Source organism: Anser cygnoides, chromosome 3 (assembly GCF_040182565.1).
Source record: "Anser cygnoides isolate HZ-2024a breed goose chromosome 3, Taihu_goose_T2T_genome, whole genome shotgun sequence".
Lineage (NCBI taxonomy): Eukaryota > Metazoa > Chordata > Aves > Anseriformes > Anatidae > Anser > Anser cygnoides.
The window spans coordinates 81,248,078-81,270,073 of NC_089875.1; the positions used below are offsets into that span (position 1 = coordinate 81,248,078).

The following is a 21,996-nucleotide window of genomic DNA, read 5'->3' on the forward strand; positions in this document are numbered from 1 at the left end:
TATTTATCTTTTTTTTTTTTTTTCAGGGTAGTGTTGAAAGGCTTCCATCAGACTTCTGTCTGACTATAGTAGTCATTAGATACACATACAAAAATGCATCCTCTAACCCAAAAAGCTTTTACCCTAAGTGACAATGGCATGTTTTGTCAAGGATAAGGTGAAATGCTAATGTTGTGTTTACCGCTTATTCTAACCTACTGCCTGGTGAAGCAGGAAAATGCCGTTAGTCTGAAGGACAGCTTTATGATTATAATTTCTGGAACTTCCTGAGTAATTAGGACATGTTCATTTATTATGGCAATTTACAACAGTTCTATCTGGGAAACAGTATAGATTCTTCAAATTTCTTTCCACCATTTTAGATTAAAATCTTCATCTGCTGGTTTAACACACATTTCTCATGTCTTCTTTCCTAAAACTCTGCCATAGACAATTTTTAATATGTTTTTTTTTTTTTTTTTCTTGTTAGGCATGGCAGGAAAAGCATTACACAGCTTTTTATATTTAGATTAAGAAAAGCAGTCAAAAGTTGTTTGGGTAACTGCACGTTTATTTGAGGTAGATTTGCTATATGTACTATGTGAAATTTTGGGGACTTGGAAAAGTTTAATCCAGAATATTTTTGTGATCTAAAGTAATTAAGATATCATTTAGCTGAAGACTGATGATGTACACATTTACCCAGACTTGAGGTTAAAACCTTACAGTAAAAAACAGAGAAATATATTTGTGCTTTCTAAACAAGTCAAGAAGTCATTATACTAGTCATTTTTGGTGACATTTTTGATTACACTAGTCTTTTTTTTTTTTTTAAGAAACATTTCTAACATTAGAAACCAATTTAATATTAAAATAATATAAATAATTGCCAGGGAAATATTCTTATGACAGTGAGAACTTTGCTGAAAACAAATATTTGTTGATTTTGATTGAATGGTATTCCTGCTTTTGCCTTTTGCAGGGAGCTAAAACCAAAACATTTAGCACATAAATCATGAGTAGAGATTTTTGTCAATGCATTTGTAGCTTGGTTATTCATTCCTGTATTTTACAGTTATATTATGCACTATCTGTAGTGTTTTATGTATTCTATGTTATATTAAATATAATACATCTGGGTAAGCTGGGTTACATACACTTTCTAAATAAGGACTGTGGTGGTTTTACTCAGGTGGGCAGCCGAGTTCCACCACGGCCTCTCTCTCACTCCCCCTCCTCAAAGAGGAAGGGGGAGAAAATACGACACAAAGAGCTCAAGGTTTGAGATAAGGTTTATTTAATTAAAGGGAAAAGGGAGAGGGAAAAAACAAAACAAACATACAAAAAAAAGGCCACACAGAAGCACAGAGAGAGAAAAGCAGTTACTCTCTACTTCCCATCAATGAGGAATGTTCAGCCACGTCCTGGGAAGCAGGGCCTCAATACACGTAGCGGTTGTTCCGGAGGACAGCTGCTTCCACAACGGGAGCCCCCCTTCTCCTTCCCCTTTCCCACATTTTATTGCTGAGTGTGACATCATATGGCATGGAATATCCCTTTGGTCATTTTAGGTCAGCTGCCCTGGTGATGTCCCTTCCCCATCACTTGCCCACCCCCAGCCTGCTGGGGGCTTGGAGGGAGTCCTGATGCAGTGCCAGTACTGTGCAGCAATAGACACAACACTGGTGTGATACCAGTGCTGTTCTAGCTGCAAGTGCAGAACACAGCACTGTATGGGCTGCTGCAGGGAAAGTTAGCCATCCCAACCAGACCCAGCACAAGGAAAATGGAAAAGGATTAAAACTGAGGGAACTGGGATTGTTCTTCTTATAAGTTACTAGCGATAGGACAAGAGGGAATGGCCTCAAGTTGCATCAGGGGAGGTTTAGGTTGGAAATTAGGAGAAATTTCTTCTCAGAAAGAGTGGTTAAGCATTGGAATGGGTTGCCCAGGGAGGTGGTGGAGTCACCATCCCTGGGGATGTTTAAGAAAAGTTTGGACGTGATGCTTAGGGACATGGTTTAGTGGGTGATATTGGTGGTAAGGGGATGGTTGGACCAGACGATCTTGAAGGTCTTTTCCAGCCTTGATGATTCTATGATTCTATGTTTTCTGATCTGGAGTTACTGCTAGCACTCTGGCACCCTGCAGCTGCTGATGATTATGGTACTTCAGTTTCTCATCTCCATTTTAGATAGAAATATTCATCATCTAACAAAATTGTATTTCTGTTAGTACTGAGTTTTCTTGCTACATGCACTTTTTTAACCAACATGCTTCAAAAGTAGTGTTTCACAGAACACTGTAATAAATGTCAATAAACAATGCATAATTTAAATGGAATTTTCACTGAGCAAATGTAAATCATTAAATGAAAAAAACAGTTTAAAATACATTAATACTTGCTATGGTAGAACCTGGTTAATGTAAAAACTGTACTTGGTAGGCTTGCCTTCTGGTGAGCATATTACTTTTTGTTGTTGTTACAGAAACATAATATAGTGAGTTATTTTATTATCAGCACTACTTTGGTAGATTTTGTATGTTTGTTGGTTTAGTGATTTTGATTTTTGTTGGGTTTGGGAATGATAATTATTCCAGCAAAGTTAGTTCAAATTTTTCCATAAATAAAAGAATGCAGAAATTGAAAGCTATGGTGTTTTCCCAAGAACATTTAAATGTGTAATCAGAGATCTGTATCTAGCTCAAGAAATAATAGTATCCTCTCAAGGCACAAAGATTCATTAATTGCCAAAAATCAATATCCTGGCAAAATAAACATCCAGCAGCATTTATAAATAAGCTGTCATCGCCTCAATAAAGATGAGATAATTCCAGGGTCATCAATTTAGCACTTGTTTGTTTGTTTTTTGTCATTAATACACAAGTCATTTTTAATATTGATTTTTTTGCCCTGGTGAGCCATTAAAACAAAGCAGGTGTATTAGCTTCTATTCATGGCTAATGTTCCAGTGAATCAGGCCAGAAAATAAATAAACCAACCAAACAAAAACATTGTCAGGTGATATATCTTGAAAGAAAGCCCATAGTCTAACTTTCATTGTGCAGAGTTTCAGTTAAAAAAACATATCCTTATGGGTATATATGTGAGGTTTTGTTTACCTCAGTGCTTTGAAAGAATGCAAACAGAAAAATAAACCTAGAAAAATAAAAAGGTGGGAATATCGTGCCAGTAAATAAATGAATAAGCCTTAAGAGAGAAATAATTTTACAGAGTACATTAAATAAACCATTGTTAGGGCTGGCAATTTCAAAACAACTAACTTAAAAAACAAATCATTTAGGATTATGAAAAAAAAAAGTGGAAAAAAAAGGCATTTATGTATTATTTAGAAGAAAACTACATTTAAATACTATGTCAAAGGAGTCAGGTATTCAATATGGACAGAAGTGCATATCATTAATATACCTATTATATTCTAGACGTGTAATCCCCCCCCCCCCCTTTTTTTCTTTTCTTCAGATCTGTGATTTAACCTGAAGCTGGATGATTCCAGTGTTTAAAAGACATAAAGACATAATTTGGTTTCCCAGCCCTTGGCAGCATTCTGCTCTGGGGCCCCAGTCTAGTGGTGCACACCACCTCCCTTCCATTCCTTTTTGGGGATACAAGCAGTAGTGTAGATCACATTACTGGCGGGATTTAGGTCATGGTGCTGAAACTGTACTGTGTTTTTTTTATTATTTCAAAATTAATTTACCATTTAATGTTAAAGGTATGAAAGTAAACCATGGGATAACAAAAAGAGCCTAATTTCTGTTCAGTTGTAGCAATCTCTTTATCAAAATATTCAGCACCAGTATATCCCTGTTTTACTTACATTCCTTTTCATCCTCTTCTTCAGCTGCTATGGCCAAAGATCACAGAGAAAAGTCTTCTTTATGGAGTAAAAGTTTAAATTATTCAAGTTCACTTAAGTTACAGTTAAGTAAAAGTTTTCTGTAGTAATAGCAGAGGAGACCTGGAAGTGTAATTTCCTAAGGCCACTCTAAACCATGTGTAACTTTGGGTCACCTCTCATACCCATTCTTCAAGTGGCTTTATATAGCTTTCCTTGTAATACCACTAATTTTGCTGTATCATGTTTATCTTTTTCTTTCTTTTTGGTTCTTCTCTAGTAAAGACACAAAATGTTTGTCCATTTTTTATATTTCAAATTCTGTGGAATTTAATGTTTCATTAAACTCTACCTTTTTGTTATTCAATGTCCAAAACTTTTTTTAAATCTTTAAGTTCATTATGATCTAGATGCATGAAATATAACATGAATGATAGTTGAGTCAATGCTAGAAACACTTTTTACTTTTCAATACAGAAAAAACAAGGGAAGGAGGAATGAAGACAGAAAGTCTATAGAGAAGAAAATCAGATCAGACTTATCAGGCATTCAATTCACAGCAAAGAAATAATAAGATAACAGGTATATAGGAGGAAGGCTGACCTTTCTTCCTCCTGTCTGCTTTATCTTGCAAATTGATTGCAAATTGAGGTGATTGTGCATATCACAGAATCACAGAATGTTAGGGATTAGAAGGGACCTTGAAAGATCATCTAGTCCAATCCCCCTGCCGGAGCAGGAACACCTAGATCAGGTCACACAGGAACGCGTCCAGGTGGATTTTGAACGTCTCCAGAAAAGGAGATTATACAACCTCCCTGGGCAGCCTGCTCCAGTCTTCTGTCACCCTCACCGTGAAAAAGTTTCTTCTCAACCTCCAACCTCCATTCAGTGACTCTGTCCAAGAAAAGCTGGTACAGACCAGTGGATATTTCTGAACCACAAATTCATAAATTTGGTTCTCAAGTGAAATGATTCTCTTCCAAATTCATAGCTTCTGGAAAAGGGATCTTGCTGTGGAGACAAAAGAAAGAACAAATTTACTTTCAGGCCTGTAATGAATAGTGCAAAGGGTGCTGATTAAGCAAAAATAATAATTCCTGCAAACGTGCTGTTACCTGGATAACCAGTGACAATCTGACAAACTGTATTTGGAGCAAATGCTAGGTGGGTGATCCACCTTTCACTCTGCTGATTAATAGCCTAATTAAGAGCGTAGTGTGTTCCATTTATTTTAACATGAGTGTTGCTGTGCCATGTTATAAAGTGCCAGTGATTAGACTATTCATTCTTGCTTAAAAACAATACTACAAGTACTACAAAACAAAACAAACAAACAAACAAAAACCACAAAGAAATGCACTGTCTTTGTAGCTGTTTTATTTTTTATTTATATTTTCAGTCTATGGGCTTTTTTCTTTTAAGTGTACAGATAACAATTAGTCACCCATTAATGTGTTGAATGCTTTAGGTACCTAAATGATTCGCTGAAAGGAACTAAAGAACACCTATGATCTCTTAATAATAACCATCAAACTGTCAGAAGCAAAAATAACAAGCAAAAATATTTGCAACAAAAGAAAGGAGAAGACAGACAATGCAAAAGGAAGCAAAATATATTTATAAAGCAGTTTGTAAAAGCAGTTAATGCTAAACATGTAATGTTTATGTCAATAGAATGAGTCAAATATGCTTCAAGTGAAATACTGTATTTTGAACTGCCTAATGTCACCAGCGCCTGCAGGGACAGTTTGCTAACTCCCCATGAACATCAGCTAGCTCTTCAAAGTAATTTCCATTATGCAACAACGGAGCTTTAAAGACATCCTTCCTTATTGATCTTGTTTTTGCATGATTCAACTTGCTAAGAACAAGATAAAGTTTCTCTGATAAACATTGATATTCCATCGGTAAGGAGAATTTCTTCAGTCTAGCATACATATTGTCATTGTTTGTATCTATGCGGACAGCTTAATCAGCTCTGGAATTGAGAAATCATTAAAATTTTTTGTAGTAGTTGTTTTTTCTTCTAACAGTTAAGCTCCTTAAAACTCTAGACAACTGCTTACATTCCTAACTTCTTGTAGTACGAAGCCTCTACTCAAGACCAGTCATGGCACTTCATGTGCTGTTCTACAGTCAGGAACTGGGCAGGATTATTTTCTAGACTGTGCATTCTTCATGTTATAGCCGACAAGGCAGATGCCAGTATCTGAGTTCTCAGAAGCACTGGTTGCAAAAACCCACATTCCACCCTCCCTTCCTTTTTTTCCTTCTCTTTCCTTTTCTGTCATCCTTCTTGTTCCGTGAAAACTAAAGTAAAGGAGCAAATAGGATAATTTCACACTAATTGAATCCATATTGTGCAAAATGCTGCAGACTTGGATTTTCTCTCTCTCTCTCTCTCTCTTTCTTTCTTTCTTTCTTTCTTTTTCTTTCTCTCTCTCTCTTTCTCTCTTTCTTTCCCGTTTCTCTCTTTCTTTTGTGCTTTCTTTCTCTCTTTCTTTCTCTCTCTCTCGTTCTTTCTCTTTCTCTCTTTCTCTTTCTCTCTTTCTCTTTCTTTCTCTCTTGTTCTTTCTCTCTTCTCTCTCTTTCTCTCTTTCTCTCTTTCTCTCTCTCTTTCTCTCTCTTTTCTCTCTCTTTCTCTTTCTTTCTTTCTTTCTTTCTTTCTTTCTTTCTTTCTTTCTTTCTTTCTTTCTTTCTTTCTTTCTTTCTTTCTTTCTTTCTTTCTTTCTTTCTTTCTTTCTTTCTTTCTTTCTTTCTTTCTTTCTTTCTTTTTCCTTCCGTCCTTCCGTCCTGCCTTCCTTCCTTCCTTCCTTCCGAGATTTAGCTTGTTATTAAATACATATATTAACATATTCTAAGTATTTTAAAATACCACATCAATGATCTCTTTTATTTTTACTTTCTTTAAATTCTTTTGCCAGCAGCTAACAACAGGGCTAGAAAAAAAGGAGGAGAAGTATGTACTTAACACTGGAATATGTTATCTGGCTAGACTAGCTGTGCAAGAAAACACTTCTATCCCATTTAATCTGTACATGCAGTGCATGTATGAATCTCTGACTGGTTCTTGTAGGATACAAATGTTGTTAAAAAGGGGACACGATTCTTCATATTACATGATTTTTGGTGTGTGTTTCATAAACCTTTAACGTAGTTTGGATTACAGAAATTCCAAGATTGAAAAAAGAAAAACTTATCAAGTTCCAATTTAAAATAAGGCATGGCCGTATAATTGTCAGCTTTATATTATGACTAATTCAACCACTGTTGGTCAATCAGAACATACATGTGTATATACATATATATTTATTATTATACCTGAGTGTGTGTGCAGCGCAGCTTTGATTAGTAAGTAACCTGGGTAATAAATAGATTGATCAAGAGAGCAGTTTCTAAGAGTTTTAGCATAGCTATTTTCTAAGGCAGGGTTTTTATATACACAGTTAAGAGAAAGTAATGAACATTATATTATATATGAACATACATATATATGCATGTATTTATATATTATGTATTATCATGCAAAATTCCCATACTAATATTTTTTCATTTCATACTGTAAGCAATGCTGAGACCATATACATTAAGGAAATAAGCTATAGATGTTCCTGATACTGATGTATATTTATTTTAAGGCATGTATTATAATGTATATATAATGTATTATATATTACACTCGTGAGAATAAATAATTACACCGGAACATGTTCAAATGAATAAGGCAATAGACTAATCTTAGGAGGATATAGGCCTATTTCTGATGCTGTCTACATACCGTGTAACCTTTAGATTCTGTTTTGCATGTTCTGGTATTAACACAGTGTCTAAATGGTCTCTAGCTAGTTTAAATAGAAACTATAGTTTAGGATATTCTCATTAATGTAAATAGAGTTGCTCTACTGGTGATGTGCCTTAGAATCACTAAATTTTAGTCTTTTGATGTTGGTGGTGAATACAACTTTTGCACTGTAGTTATCAGTAGGTAGCAATAATTTTCTACTGCAGAGTTGGAGCCTCTTTCATAGAAAAACAGTAATTGAAAAATGATCTACGCACTCTGTATAGGAAAATAGTAATTTTCTTTAAAACACAATATAGTGCTTTGGGTATGACTCAAGTTTCATTTCTCTTGTGTCATTCCATTTTACTTTCTTTTAGTTGTATCCTTTACAACCTTGAAAGACTCATAAGATTTGTAAACACTATTTTTCCATACTTTTATTTAACAGGACAGCACATACTATATAAAGTGTGAGAGACAGACCAACCCTGCTCTCTTTCAATATCTTCACTGTGAGTGACGGAATGGCATGTCAGTTCTGAGTCAGTTCTGTTATTTGGGATAAATAGAACCATAATAAACTGTTCAAGGATGTTTATACACTTTTGCTTATTTGGCCAATATACTGAGTAATTCTGTAATTTAACAGAATCAACTTTTTCTCTTTTTTTTTTTTTTTTTTTTTATTAACTTTAACCTGTCTAAAATTGTACATGGCCTTCTGTTACTGCAAAGATCTCCATTTTCAACTTTTTCACCCTGGATATTGATTAAAGTTCCAGTGATTCACTGCAATCGCTTCTTACTCACACCATTAAAAACTGAAATAGAATCAAACCCTGAGTTAGCTAGTTGGCGTATCCCCATATCTCCTCCTTCCAATGTTGTTTCATGCTTTAATCTTTTCAGCTTTAAATTCATTGCCTACAATTGTGAAGTTGCAGTTAAGTGAGTAGCTATGGTATTTAGCCAGCGGCTTGCTGAACTACCTTTAAGCTCACTGAGAGTTAAATTTACACTGTTGCGTGTAGAAAGATGGATCTTGCTAGATTTGCATGAGAGGTAAGTCAGAGTAGACCGTGGACTAATTTCCTTAAGAAGATTTAAGGATCAATGAATCCTCTTTAAGTTTGCAAGGAAAATATAAGGAAAAATTTTAGATGGTGTGTGAAAAAGAGAGGGTCCACCTCTCATAAAAAAAATATTTATGTGTTAGGTGTCTTGTTTACTTGGTGTGCCAGTTTCTCCTAAAATCAGTGCCTACATTCACTGTGTATACAGTGGAGAAAGTTGTTCCCAGGTGTTAAAATGAAGATGTGAAATTTGTGGGTCTAAGTTTAAACAGTCAGGATCTATTCTGGATCTCTCCAACACGCTTACCACTCTATCACAGGGAGTGAAGCTATTTAGAGGATTTAAGCACTTAATCTAGGAGAGCTGTAGCTGCCTAAAGGGTAGGTGCACCAAGTTGCCTAAGTTAAATTGCCTGGATCCCATCCAGAATTATTTCCGAAATAAAAAAGTAAAAAACCTATCTGTGTAATTGGCACAGAAATGCCAAAATCTTTTTGTTAAAAAAAAATAAAAAAATAAAATGTAACCAATTAATTATGTAGCAATGCTAGATGATCAGTTGTGATAATTACATTTTTAATTACTTTACCCTTAGGACCTGATTCTGATCTTATTTCCATTGGTATAAAACAAGGATAACTTAGCTAAAATCAATGTAGCTAAACTAAAATATAATTGATGAGAGGTCAGAATTGAGCCCTAAATGCTGAACTAAAAGTAGAACTAATCAGAAAACTAAATGGGTTTATAATTTGCGCAATTGATATTTTCTTAATCTAACTTTCGAAGAAGTCACCTTTGGATAAAGAACATGGGTTCCCCTTAAAGCCTTCTAACATTCAGAGAACTGAAGCCACTAGAAAGTCTGTAAAAAGATGATGATTCTGTACAGCTTTTGAAACCACATAGTGAATTCTTTCATTTTAATGATTGATGTATTTCCAATTTAATATATTCCTGCATCAGACAAGTCTTTGTCTCTGTGCAAGGCTTTCAAGTGAGCAGAAGCTAGAGACATGTTGAACCATAGCATATTCTCAAATAACAAAACAAAATGAAACAACAACAAAAAAATCACAAGTGTTTGTGCTGTTTGTCCTGTGTGGAGCCAGGAGTAGGACCCGGTGATCCTCATGGGTCCCACCTAATGCAGGATATGTGATCCCTTCAGTGCTGTGATTCTGTGATTCTTTTTTGTTTGTTTGTTTGTTTGGTTGGTTGGTTTGTTTTGTTTAAAAAAAAAAAAAGAAAGAAGGGGATTTAGGAACCAACATCTACCCAAAATAAAGAAAATTTAAGGTCTTCTGTAAATAATATTTTGAATGTACTTTTTGTGCAGTAGATAGTAGGGATACAATTGTTTTAGAATCATGACAATTTATCACGTAAATACAGTTACAGAAGTCCTATAAGTGCTTTGTTCCTGTTACATTTTTTAATATTATTTCTTGGGAAAAAAAAAAAAAAAGAGAGAGAGAGAGAGACCAAATTTAAAGGAACCAGTTTTGTGCATTTTATTTTTAATGCGTGCATTTAAATGTGTGCATTATCTCTATAGTAATTCTACTGTTTAATAGGTAGGTGTTAATTTATATTGTATATTCAGATCAATCAACTAGCTTCACTTTACAAAATATTTTTCCTATGAGATAATGGGTTTTCCTTCTGCTTTTGCATGATGCTATTTTCAACATTGTTTCAAATGTTCATTTTTTCCTCAGTTGTTGAAATGTGTGACATTTTTTATACTTGGAGGGAAATGTTGAATATTGTGTTTATATCAGTGGCAGTTCTCCACAGTAGTGACCCCACTCTCATCAGTGAGACTGCGTCTTTGACAAGCCCTGACCAAGGGAGTCATGGGCTGTTTGCTGTGTCTAACCTTCCTCTCATAGACATGAGTTTCACTCCCATGCATACTCACTAACTTCAGGCTTGTTACTTCTACTGTTTATCACTGTAGTAGAGATTCCCAGATGGATATATATAAATATGAGAGATGTAGCACTGTTTGGAAAAAAAAATAAAGGTCTATAACTAAACAAAATTGCAAGCCAGTTTTTCAAGGAATCTCACCCAAGCTGCTCTCAGAAATGCATCCATCCTTAGCAGTGCCATTATAATGCATTTCACGTGAATTTGGAAGGCTGAAACTGAAGTTGTACACACTTTAGGAATGTAACTAGGGCAATATTTTCTCGCCACTGAACAATTATATTTTTGAAAGCACAAGTTTGATCAAACCTCTGGCACAGTGATAATTATTGTTTAGTGATGACATTTTTGTAGAATATTTATATGCTTTTCCATTAATATTTGATATATTTTTTTTTCCTTTTTGGCATGACATTTCCCAGATTTTTCTTGGCTATGTCTGAAACAAAATTCTTTGTTATGGGGCTGGATTTATTCAACTGTCTCTTGGACATCCTACACCAAATAAACGTAATTGTACTGGTCCATAGGCCTCCAAAGTCACCACCTCATATCATATTTTACAGCTGCAAATGCAACTTTTACTTTTAGACAAGTCAACTGGGATAACAATATTAGCTATACAGTAGCAAGAAGAATGTATTAAGGTGTTTTTTTTTTTTTTTTTTCATGAGCAACATCCTTGAAGCTGACATTTTTGTGACTGAATAGATGACAGCATGAAATTCAATTACAGCAAACAGTCTCAGTCATTACACCTGTCTGCTTCCAGAGGAAAGGATTTGTAAATTGTGCTTTATCCTTCCATTCCCTAAAACCTGTGTCTGTAATTGACACTTGCCAGCAGAGATGACTGGAAACAGAAGGAGAACATAATGTGTCTGAGTAGCCCACCAGGGAAAAGAGTATCCTCATCTTTGGGAGTTTTGTAGTGTTTTGTTTTCCTTAATGAAGAGTAATACTTATGTGTCGAGGATTTACTGCAAGGCTAGTGGCAGATGTTTCAGCTAAAAAAAAAAAAAAAAGTTATGAAAGATGAATCACACACAAAAAAAAAAGGCAGGACAAAAGAAAAATCTAATTAACATAGAAATATTTCTTCTGCAAAGGAAAACAAATGCTGCATGAGAACAAAAGCCTCTCTCTGTTATTTGTAAGGCTGGTTTGCTGGCTAGTCTAACACATTTGTAAGAATCAGGTTTGTGCCTGACATGTCAAAACGTATTCACAAAGCAAGAGTTGTGGATACCTTGGGAGACGATGTTGTCACTTGTTACGCAACTCAGCATCAGTTCATCACTGATTGATGCCCAAGTTGCCAGTTCGGGAAGAAATGGGATACAGACATGACAATAATATTTGTACCAAATGTCAGGCAAAAGAAACAGGGGAGTTCATAGAATGGGTCTAGACATAGACTTTGAACAGAAAAAGCAACAACAACAACAACAACAAAACAAAAATAAAAAATTATGTGACAGACACACTGTCGGCCCTGATCTTGCTAATTTTTTTTATTTTTTTTTTATTTTTATTTTTATTTTTATTTTTAATTTTTATTTTTATTTTTATTTTTATTTTTATTTTTTGCTTTCCTCCAGATTTTGCCATAGTAGATAGTATATAAAACTGATCCTGCTGGCTGGATTGAGGTTGATGAAGGAATTACCAAAAATTAACTATTTGAAATGAATTGGCAAATGAACTTAGTAAATGACTACATATTGGATATTTTAAGCTTAAGTTTTCTTAGAACTTTTCTAGTAATATTAAGGAAGATCAGAATCTATTATTTTTTTCTCATTTTTGACTTTTATTCATTAATTGATTTGCAAAAGTATTCAGATATCTAGTATTTCTGTTGTTCTCCTTAAATCAGCAGGTAATTTAGGAGTTTCTCAACTACAAAAGCAATGGCAAAAAATTCAATGGAGTAATGCAGTCAAGTATTACTTGAGTATATTGCCTGCTACCATATATTCCTGACATCCCCAAGTGCCCAGAGAGCCGCATGTGCCTCGGTTCATGGCTTACAGAACATTGTAAGCACACTGTGTTATATTTATGAGCTGGAAAGTAAAGTGTGTCAGAGAGGAAGTTAAAATGGCTTCTCTGTAGGATATTGTTAGTGTAAAATATCTGATTTATTTGGGTCATTTTTTGAACACTGCAGCTTATAAACACAGTAGGGAATTTCGCTGTCATTGATCCAAAGCAATGGGTACTAATGGCATAATACAGTGATACTCAGTAACCTTTTATCATGGGCTTCTTTGTCATGTGGAGACTTAACTGAGGGCAGAGAAATATACTTTAACAAAAAAGAAAGTCTTATAAATTTCCATTTATCCATTTAATAATGTTCAGCTTAAGAGCTGCCATTCTCTTTTCTGCTGTATGAATGTGTATGAATTATCATGCAAAATAATATGAAAATTATTTTCCATATTAGTGTAAACATGAGGATTAATGTAGGAAAATTTTATCAAGCATTCAAAGGACCAGCTGTGGCTAGTCATGGCTAGAATAACACTGACATGGTACAATGCTATGAAATGTATATATTATTTTTTCTTTCACATAAATCTTTTGTATATTTATGGGAAATTGAATAAATGAATACGATAAATTAGCAAGGTCTTAAAATTTGCCCAGTTTTGCCCTGCAAACCATTGTCAAGGTTTTGCTTTGGGTGATATCTATATTGCTCCTCAAAAGTGAGCATGACAGGGCATGTCCTGAGGCACATTGCTTCATACCAGCATAAAACCTAGTGTGGTGCCCCATGCTGACCCCAGGCCCTTGACAACAACTGCTGCAATTCCTCAAGGTGTATAATCTCTTCACTTACAGATCTTATCTAGCAGTTTTGGTAATCCTGATGTGTACGTTTCCCCTCAGAACAAACTAGAGCTCAGTGGGAGGCCAAGTTCTACCTTAATTTACACTCCTTCTCTTGGGAGCAAATTAGTAAGCAGAGCACTGTGGAAGGGTGCCATTTGAGTAACAGTGGTATAGGAATGGTAACACAGTACAGGGATTTTTGTATTCTCTTCCTGAACAACCATTTAAGAGCCAACAACAGTATAATTCTTTGCTACTGTTTGCATTATACACACATGTATATACATATATATGGGTTAATTTTGTGTTTGTTGTCTGAAAGAAGCCAGGTGCCAATCTCAGTTAAAAGAGCTGGGCAGTCAAAGCAACCCTTTTGCTTAAAGATTTCTGCCCAGAAAGGAGACAGTGATGACATTTTACAAAGAAATAATTGATTATGTTATAATTATTGGGATGCTGATATCTCCGATTTTCCATGATTTACTTCTGTTAGCAATGTCCCCTTCAGACCACATACTCAAAGCAACACCACCTGCTACAGAAGGCCATTGCAGGAAACTGTTGTTAACGCTTCATGTAATGTAAAATGTATGTTGATACAGTTTTACAGGAATATAAAAAATGATATCTTTGCTGCTGTGTGAAAAGCTAGTGCTTTTGAATAATTGTTACACATCTCCAGGATATGAAAAGGAAAGAGGCCAAAGGCTAGAATTTTTGTCCTTCGGGAAGTACTGCAAGGGTCCCGTGCAATGAGAGCGAGTGTTACTGTTGATTTTAGCCAGTACAAGACAAAGTTTAGATTGACATAAGCACATGACTGCTATTATAAAATATATATATATATATATATATATATGAAAAAACAGTTAAGGAAGGTTAATAGCCCATTTTCTCATTAGTCTTTCTATAATAAATTATGAAACCAGAGATGCAAAGGAAGATTTGATTGCATTTATTAACATGGGCTCTGGTTCTGCACTGGGAGCATTTACTCTACTCCATTTGGGAAACTTTCTGCAGAATTGAAAACCCTCATTCCTGAGGGTTTTAATAATTTGTTTTATAGACATGAATTACTAACAACTCGGAAATGCTGTTTCTAGAGAGACTTTTTTAAAAGTATCAGATGAAAAGTCTCCATGCTGCCAGATGAAATTGAGACACATTCATGATGCAGAAGTCGAATAAATCTCAGAAAAGAGAAATAGCTAAGTAGGTTTCTTTTGTTGACAACTTTCTTTCCTTTTTTTTTTTTTTTTTTTATGAAACCAGTGTTAGAGTTGATTTTGTGCTAGAAATCAACGCATAATACCTAGCTTCTCCCGTATGTGTAAGTCCAGTTTCACGTTTTCATTTTTCAGTTTATATGTTTTTGTTTTACCATTTTGTACTTTTTTCAATTTTTTTTTTCAGTTAAAAATTGAAAATAATAATAATAATAATAATAATTTTGCATCTGTCTTTGTATTTTGGAAAGTACACTTCAAATGAAGGGAAATGTTAGGCATAAGAGCCAGAGAATAGTTAAGGACAGAGCTAAGGCATGAGCAATATCATGTTATAATATTTTCACAGAACTCCGGACTAAAAGCAATGCCTTCTAAACAACACTGCAATTTCCTATGCATGCATATTTGGTATTTAATAATATATCATATGCTTGGCTTACCAGTATAAATGCAGCACATCAGTCTACCAGGCACAATATTCTCCGTGGAACAGAATATTTCCTTGGAATATCCTGCTCTTTTTGACACCTCAGTTTTAACTTTTTCTATAACTTGATCTGGAAATGATGACCAGCTTGAAATCTATATAACTTGAAGGCTTTATCAGTAAAGCCCAGCAAAGTCATATTTCTCTGTGGCTGTGATGTTGAAACCTGGTGAAAAATCAATTTTTCCTTTTGCTGAATGGTATAGTTGAAGCATTTTAAAAAGGTGAATGAGTGTGCTGAGAACCTGTCATTCTAGAAGTACTTTCTTATGCAGCATGTGTAGGTACATCTGCCTGTTAGCCCTGAGAGGCTGCATGTGTTTGATGCATTGGATATTGTGTCAGCAGGAAGGAGTAAAGGAGGAGATGAGGTATATCAGAAAGAAAGTTTGTAGCAAATGATGTTTTGAACAGCCTGTATCCCCCAGTGTAATATATTATGGAAATAATGATCCTGACAAGTGATGCTTCTTTGTTACCTGAAAAGATTCAGTAGGGATTATGCATGCTCAAATCACTCTGGACTGGATACTTAGTTGTCTACAAATGCTGTGCCTTCATCATGAACAACTTTGTTATAGTTGCAGTAGCAAAAATTAGATTACTAAAAGAAAAAAAAAAATGTGTTTAACTTATTATTTCAGCTAGCAAAGGGAACAAAAAGTGGTATTTTTAATTCTGTTTTTATAGATTTATCTTTTATTCTGATTTAATACCAAATTTTAGTTTGTATTTAGGGTTGAATTGCAAGCTTTAACTCATTTTCAAGCTTGCTCGTAGTTGTTTCAAAACCATAAATTGTTAATTAATTAACATGGGTAGGCAATGAGACGTGGGCTAAAGGCTTAAAATGAGGTATCAGGAAGCAAGAACAAATAAATGCAAATGCAAAACAGTCTGTAAGAAAGGTACAGAGAGTATACAGAGGAAATGATTATACTAGAAAAAAAAAACGAATAAAATGCTTCTGACCTCTGTGCTTTCATTAAGCACAGAAACACAACCAAAAAGGCAGGATAAAGATAGCATGTACTAGTCTTTAACATCAATAAATTGGCTTATGCAGTTGCTCTAGTTTACAGAGATTTTCTTCCAGTGGCAATAGGCTGGTGTACTTTGCCGGGGAAAGACTCTCTGGCTTCAACCCATTCGACGATTCCCTTCTTCCCCGAACAAATGTCAGGGCTCTAAGTAGGACACAAAATAAGATTAGATAATTTAATGCATTTTAGGAATATCATCCATTATGTGAATTATATACAACCTTATCATTTTCAGAGCTTCAAAGACATATCTAGGCTCTAGGTCAGAATTACTAACATATTCAGTCTGCAGTGTTGGGCTCTCTCTTCCACCTTATGTGGGTTCTTCTACCATTGAAATATGGCAGAATGCTTTCAGCTATGAAAAACAAACAAACAAACAAAAACCTTTTAATCTGATCATGCTTGAAGGAAAAGAATATTAATGAACAGGAAATAAAGCTCATTTATTTAAGACTTTTTGCATGTTAGCTTGCAATGCTGATAAATCAGATTTTCTTTTGCATGGAAATCCCTTCAGAATGGAATATGCCTGTTTGTGTATATTATGTGAGGATGTTAAGTGGGAATCTTGTACAGTATATTTCACTTCCTCTATTAACATCTTCCCCCTTCTCTGTTCCTCCTTCCTACATTGCTGTTCCTTCCCTGCATCTGCAGAGTTCACTAATGCCAGAGGAAGTGAGTTTATTTTGCTTTAATGCTTAAAAAAATGAATGCTATGACCAACAGAATGAAAAAAAAAAATAAGCTAAAACAAAAGGCAGTGAGTATTGAGAACAATTTCCAATGACCTATAAAATTGTTTCATTGGAAGTATGAACATGAAAAATTTTGGATATCTAAAAATGTAAAACTAACAGTTTGAAAACATTAATCTGGATGAAATATAACATTATACATGAAACATAATGACCTCTCTGAAATTCAGCCAGGATACTGTGCTGCTCATTTAGACAAAGAAGACAACTAGTTAATCATGGTACAGAAAATTAGACAGAGTAAATTAGTTTGCTGCATTCCACACTCTTAGCTACAAAAAAAAAAAAAAAAAAAAAAAAAAAAAAAAAGAATATATTACGCTAATTAGAGAGTAAAAATACTCCAAGCTTTTAGAATGAGAATGTAAGAAGAGATAGATCCTGGCTCTGGAATGCTTTATCAACCCTTGGTGTTTGCATAATACAATTTCATGATTTTATCAGTTAGGCAGCCTACATTAAGGGGTCCTCAACTTTGATTATATTGAATAATAGACATAATAGTTTATAATGAAAATTATCATGCATAGCTTCTATCCTTAATTTTCATGGATTCCTGGAGGCTTTAATGAAATGTAAATAAATTGAATTTTAAAACCTATATACATTATAATAGAAAAGGCTAGAAACATTATTAAAATATGAAGTTAACAATCAAATTTTAAGTTTACTAGAGTATTATCATGTTGCTTGTGCTATAAAGATTTTTACTTTATCATTATGGTTTTATCCTTGCTAACAGAAGTATGTGTTCTCATTGTTTTATTTCTGTGTTCTTTAAATTAAGGAAAGTGGGTGTGCTAAAGAATATTAGAATGGGAATTAATGTAATTAGACTTTGAGATGAATGGTGAAAATGAAGGTGAAATTCACCTACTTGTTGCATTTTATTGGTATGAAATCAATGGGAATAATTTTACTTAACGAAAGCTTTGTCTGCAGTTCTGAAAGAAAGCTGATTTTCTTTTTCCTAAAAAAAATAAATTTTCAGTATGTTTGTTCAAAATAGTAGAGTTATAAATAAATTTATCTCGAATTTTTCTTTACTTTCCTGTCTGTGAATCTGCTCTCAAAATATAGTGAATCTATTTCCTTTCCACATAAACGTCATAAACATCATTTTACTTTTAAATGCCTAAATGCCACGGCTAGGGGGGGGAAGGGGGGGGGAGAATGTGCAATCGGGTCCTCTCTTTATCTTCTGTCTTTTATGTGAGCAGTGTTAACACTCTTGAAAATAATTTAATTATTTCAAATAAATTGAAAAGGAACAAGACCAAGTTCTGCATAGTTCTACTGACACAGCTGTGTTTTTTTTTTAAAGAGCTATAATTTTACAGGACTATTTCTGTGCTATGTTCATGTATGCAGCATGTATGTTTGAGGGAAAGTGTAACGTTAGGTTTCCTTTGGAACTACCTACCAGCTGTAAATCCACTGTCTTTCTTTTTTGCTAAACATGAAGTAACCTGATCAGGAAAATTACTTTTTCAGTCACTCATTTTATTACATTAGTTCTTAACCATTTTTAAGCGGGAGACAATGTCTCTATAATGCTTATACATTGCTTTTTAAAAATTTCAGATGGTGTTTGGTTTTGAGTGTTGTTTATTATGAAATTGTGCATATGTGTGTGTGTACGTGTGACTGTGTGCAGTGAGGTGGAGGAATAGAGTTACCCCTTTATTTCATAAGACCTGCTTCTTAAATTGTCTCAGACTTTCACAAAACACCAAGACCAAAGACAGAAACTTCAGCACTAAAGAAAGAATGTCCTGGAAAGGTTTGAACAAATGCAAAAGAGGGGTTTTAGTCTCTTAACAAACTTGTTTTCACCACTAAATGATGACGTAATCAGATAATGCAACAGGTTATTTTTTAAACAGAATTGGTAACGCCATGAAATCAGCCTAAAATGCAATTTTGTTTCTAACTAATTATTTTTCTTTTCATAAGCATTTCTGAAACATATGCAATAAATATTTAAACTCTTAATTTACCAGAGATCAATCTAAAAATCTATCTTGTTATCTTAATCAGAATTCATTTACCTAATTGTTATTCCTGTCCCATCAATCTGGGTTTTGGACTAACTTGAACAATTCCACTTTTTTGCTGTTTGCACTTTAATTTGATTTCCATTCTAAGTTTATGAACAGTAATAGGGTCCTGCTTGAATATTCATTAGCTTTGAATTGTGAGCTATGAAAAGGTGCTTTCTTTTACCTTAATGAAAGTGGCTCAGCATGGGGTGGATCAGTAATGACATTTGATTTTAGGCATCCAACAAATTTGCCTATTATTTATTGATACATCTTGTCCAAACAGCTCCCTCACAAGTTAGTGGAGTAATGAAAGAGAGAGTGCTGCAGAGGAGCGTGGAGCTTTCCTGGCAGGAACCAGAACATCCCAATGGAGTCATTACTGAATATGAAATCAAGTATTATGAGAAAGTAAGTGCTTAGATTATCTGTAATGTACAACAATGTGCTGTTTGCCTTGTGTTGGCTCACTAAATTGTGGAACAGTGTTAAAACCATAGCCATGCTATCAACTGTCCCATTTTTTTTCCATCACAGTGATTTCACTCTCTTTTAATAACTAGTGATTCCCTGCAATTATTATTATTATCATATGTCATATATATTGTAATTAGGTATCCTAAAAGTGAATTATCCACTCAAAATCAGCCTTTTTTTTTTTTTTCCCCCACAGTATTCCTATTGTTAAGTTGGACTGTGGAGATTTTACCATGAGATTTGTCATTTTACAGTCACTCCTACATTGTCTTTAAGGCTACTTTCATTTCCTTCTGTGTCACTGTGATTCCAGTCTTGAGATGAGACATCAAATACAACTCTTGACTTCATTTGGTATTATTTTATGAGTTGAGCATCTCAGACTTGATGTCTGAAAACTTCCAGAACACTTCCTACAGTTTTAGCTGATAAGTGTTCCTTATTTGTCCTTTTAAAAAAAAAGTCCCAGGAACATGAGATTTATTTGTCACTCCTCTCAATGCGGTAATGAATTGAGGGCTCCTTTTTAACAGTAGATGAAGTTATCTGTTTCTGTTAGAGTGAAATTGCAATCTTATTGATGTCAATTAGAGTTTTGCCATTCCTTTCAGTGTATCTAAGGCTTCATTCATGATAACTTTGAAGTACTCCCGAATAAAAAAAAATCTGACAAGCAACCATAAGCTGGATGAAAACGGGGTGAAAGGTTACGGATCTGTAAGCTTGTCATGGGACCCAGACTAAGTGTGGCTCCTCCAGATTCCCTAGGAAATTTAATGCAGCACATAGCATATTGATATTTTTTATAAAGCATAGTGGGAGGGAAAAAAAAAGAAAGAAAGAAAGAAAGAATTAAAATACAAAGAAATGAACAAAGGACCTCTTTTGTGATCACTTGTGAAGACATTTCATGTCTGCAAACAAGGCAATAGTATCTCTATATCAAAAAGACCATATCAGCTTACTAGCTAACATACAATTAGATAAATTCAGACCAGATTGGACATAATATTAAGTGTCGCATCTAATTTGCAGTGTTGAATTACACAAATATACATATCAATAGATATTTATATGGATTGGGAAGGGAATAAAATGTTTATTTGTTGATTCTAAGTCCCACTTTAAGTTGTTCACTTTAATAACTCTTATGACAAAACTTAACAGATATGTACAGATAGCTAAACCTTTCTTTTCTGAAAATAATTTTACTAATTTGGGCAAGCAATTTTTCTCCCTCACACAATCACACAAATGAAGTCCTACACTGCAAAAAATGTATATTTATCAAAAGCAAAACTGTTCTCTGCACACACAGAGAAAAAAAATATATGCCATTTTGCTTTCTTTTATATCCATGATAGTTTCTGTTCTATTAAAAAAAAAAGAAAAAAAGAGTAAATACCAGGAAGAAGATAACAGAAAAATGCCGAAGATACTAGACTTTTCATGTATGATAAATGTTAAAATATAACTTTTATTATTTTTTGCCACATATTGTTACTTTAAATAAGCAGCAGAATTTCATGGCCAGATTCCTGTGTTTGCCAAGGCAAGAACTGATGTCAAGTTATTTTTCTAAATGAAGGAAAGCCACTGGTATTCTATTTTTTACAGTAAAATGAACAAAAGAGAATAAAAACCTCATCTCACAATCAGGCACAGATATAAAGAAATAATGAATTTAAACCTTAAATTCAGTGAGATATTTTAAAACAAATACTTAAATGCTTGCTTTCCTTCCAAGGTAGTGCAGATCAGCTTAAAAAGTACTTCATAAGCTTCTTGCTCAGAACAAGAAAAGCAGTTAAGTTTTGTTCCTGTTCCATTATTTATCCCCCCTCACACTCCTTTCTCAAAAACAACCAACCAACCAAACAAACAAAAACAAAAATCCATGCAGATCTGGACTTTCAGCTCCTTTTAGAGCCAAATTAAATCAAATTATTAAATCAAATATTCTGGTAAGTGGCAATTTTTTTTTTCTTCCACCTCTTGTTTCTGGCTAGGGCTGGAATGGAAAATGCCCCAAATCTCCCAAGTAAGCCTGTCCTCTGATATTTCTAGCTAAGGTTATTTTTACCTCTTTGTTGTTATTATTAAATATATATACATATCTTTAAATTCAAGAACTGGAAATTCAAATAAGCCTCATTTATGCATCAAAACCCAAACTCTAAAATTCCATTGTGGCTTACAGTCGTGAACCTATATGACTGCTTACAGTATTTCATTATGCTTGTTTCTCCTCTCTCAAGCATTCCTGTTTTTTCTCACATACCAATGTACATTCTACCATGGTCCTCACTTACAGATGATTTACATTTTCTTGGATAAGATATGAAAAATTGTTGCTAGCTGAGCTGATGGGCTTGCTCAAATTACAGAGTGGGCAAGGCCCAGGAGAAGCCATTACTGAATCTCTTGAAAAGAAATCATATATGTTGTTTTGAACCCTGTGTTTCAGCAAAAGCC

The 21,996-nt window shown here is 34.3% G+C and overlaps 1 protein-coding gene across 6 annotated transcripts in view; it reads left to right on the forward strand.

Moving 5' to 3' along the window:
• The window catches only part of EPHA7 (EPH receptor A7), a 169,549-nt gene that overhangs the window by 101,331 nt on the left and 46,222 nt on the right, over window positions 1-21,996 (forward strand). For 5 of the 6 annotated variants that reach the window (XM_013180196.3, XM_013180192.3, XM_013180195.3 and 2 more), the window contains one exon: window positions 19,331-19,455. The exons of the other annotated variant lie outside the window; for it this stretch is intronic. In XM_013180196.3, coding sequence (XP_013035650.1) covers window positions 19,331-19,455 — 125 coding nt within the window. The remainder of the gene's footprint in view (window positions 1-19,330; window positions 19,456-21,996) is intronic. 6 annotated transcript variants of the gene reach the window in all.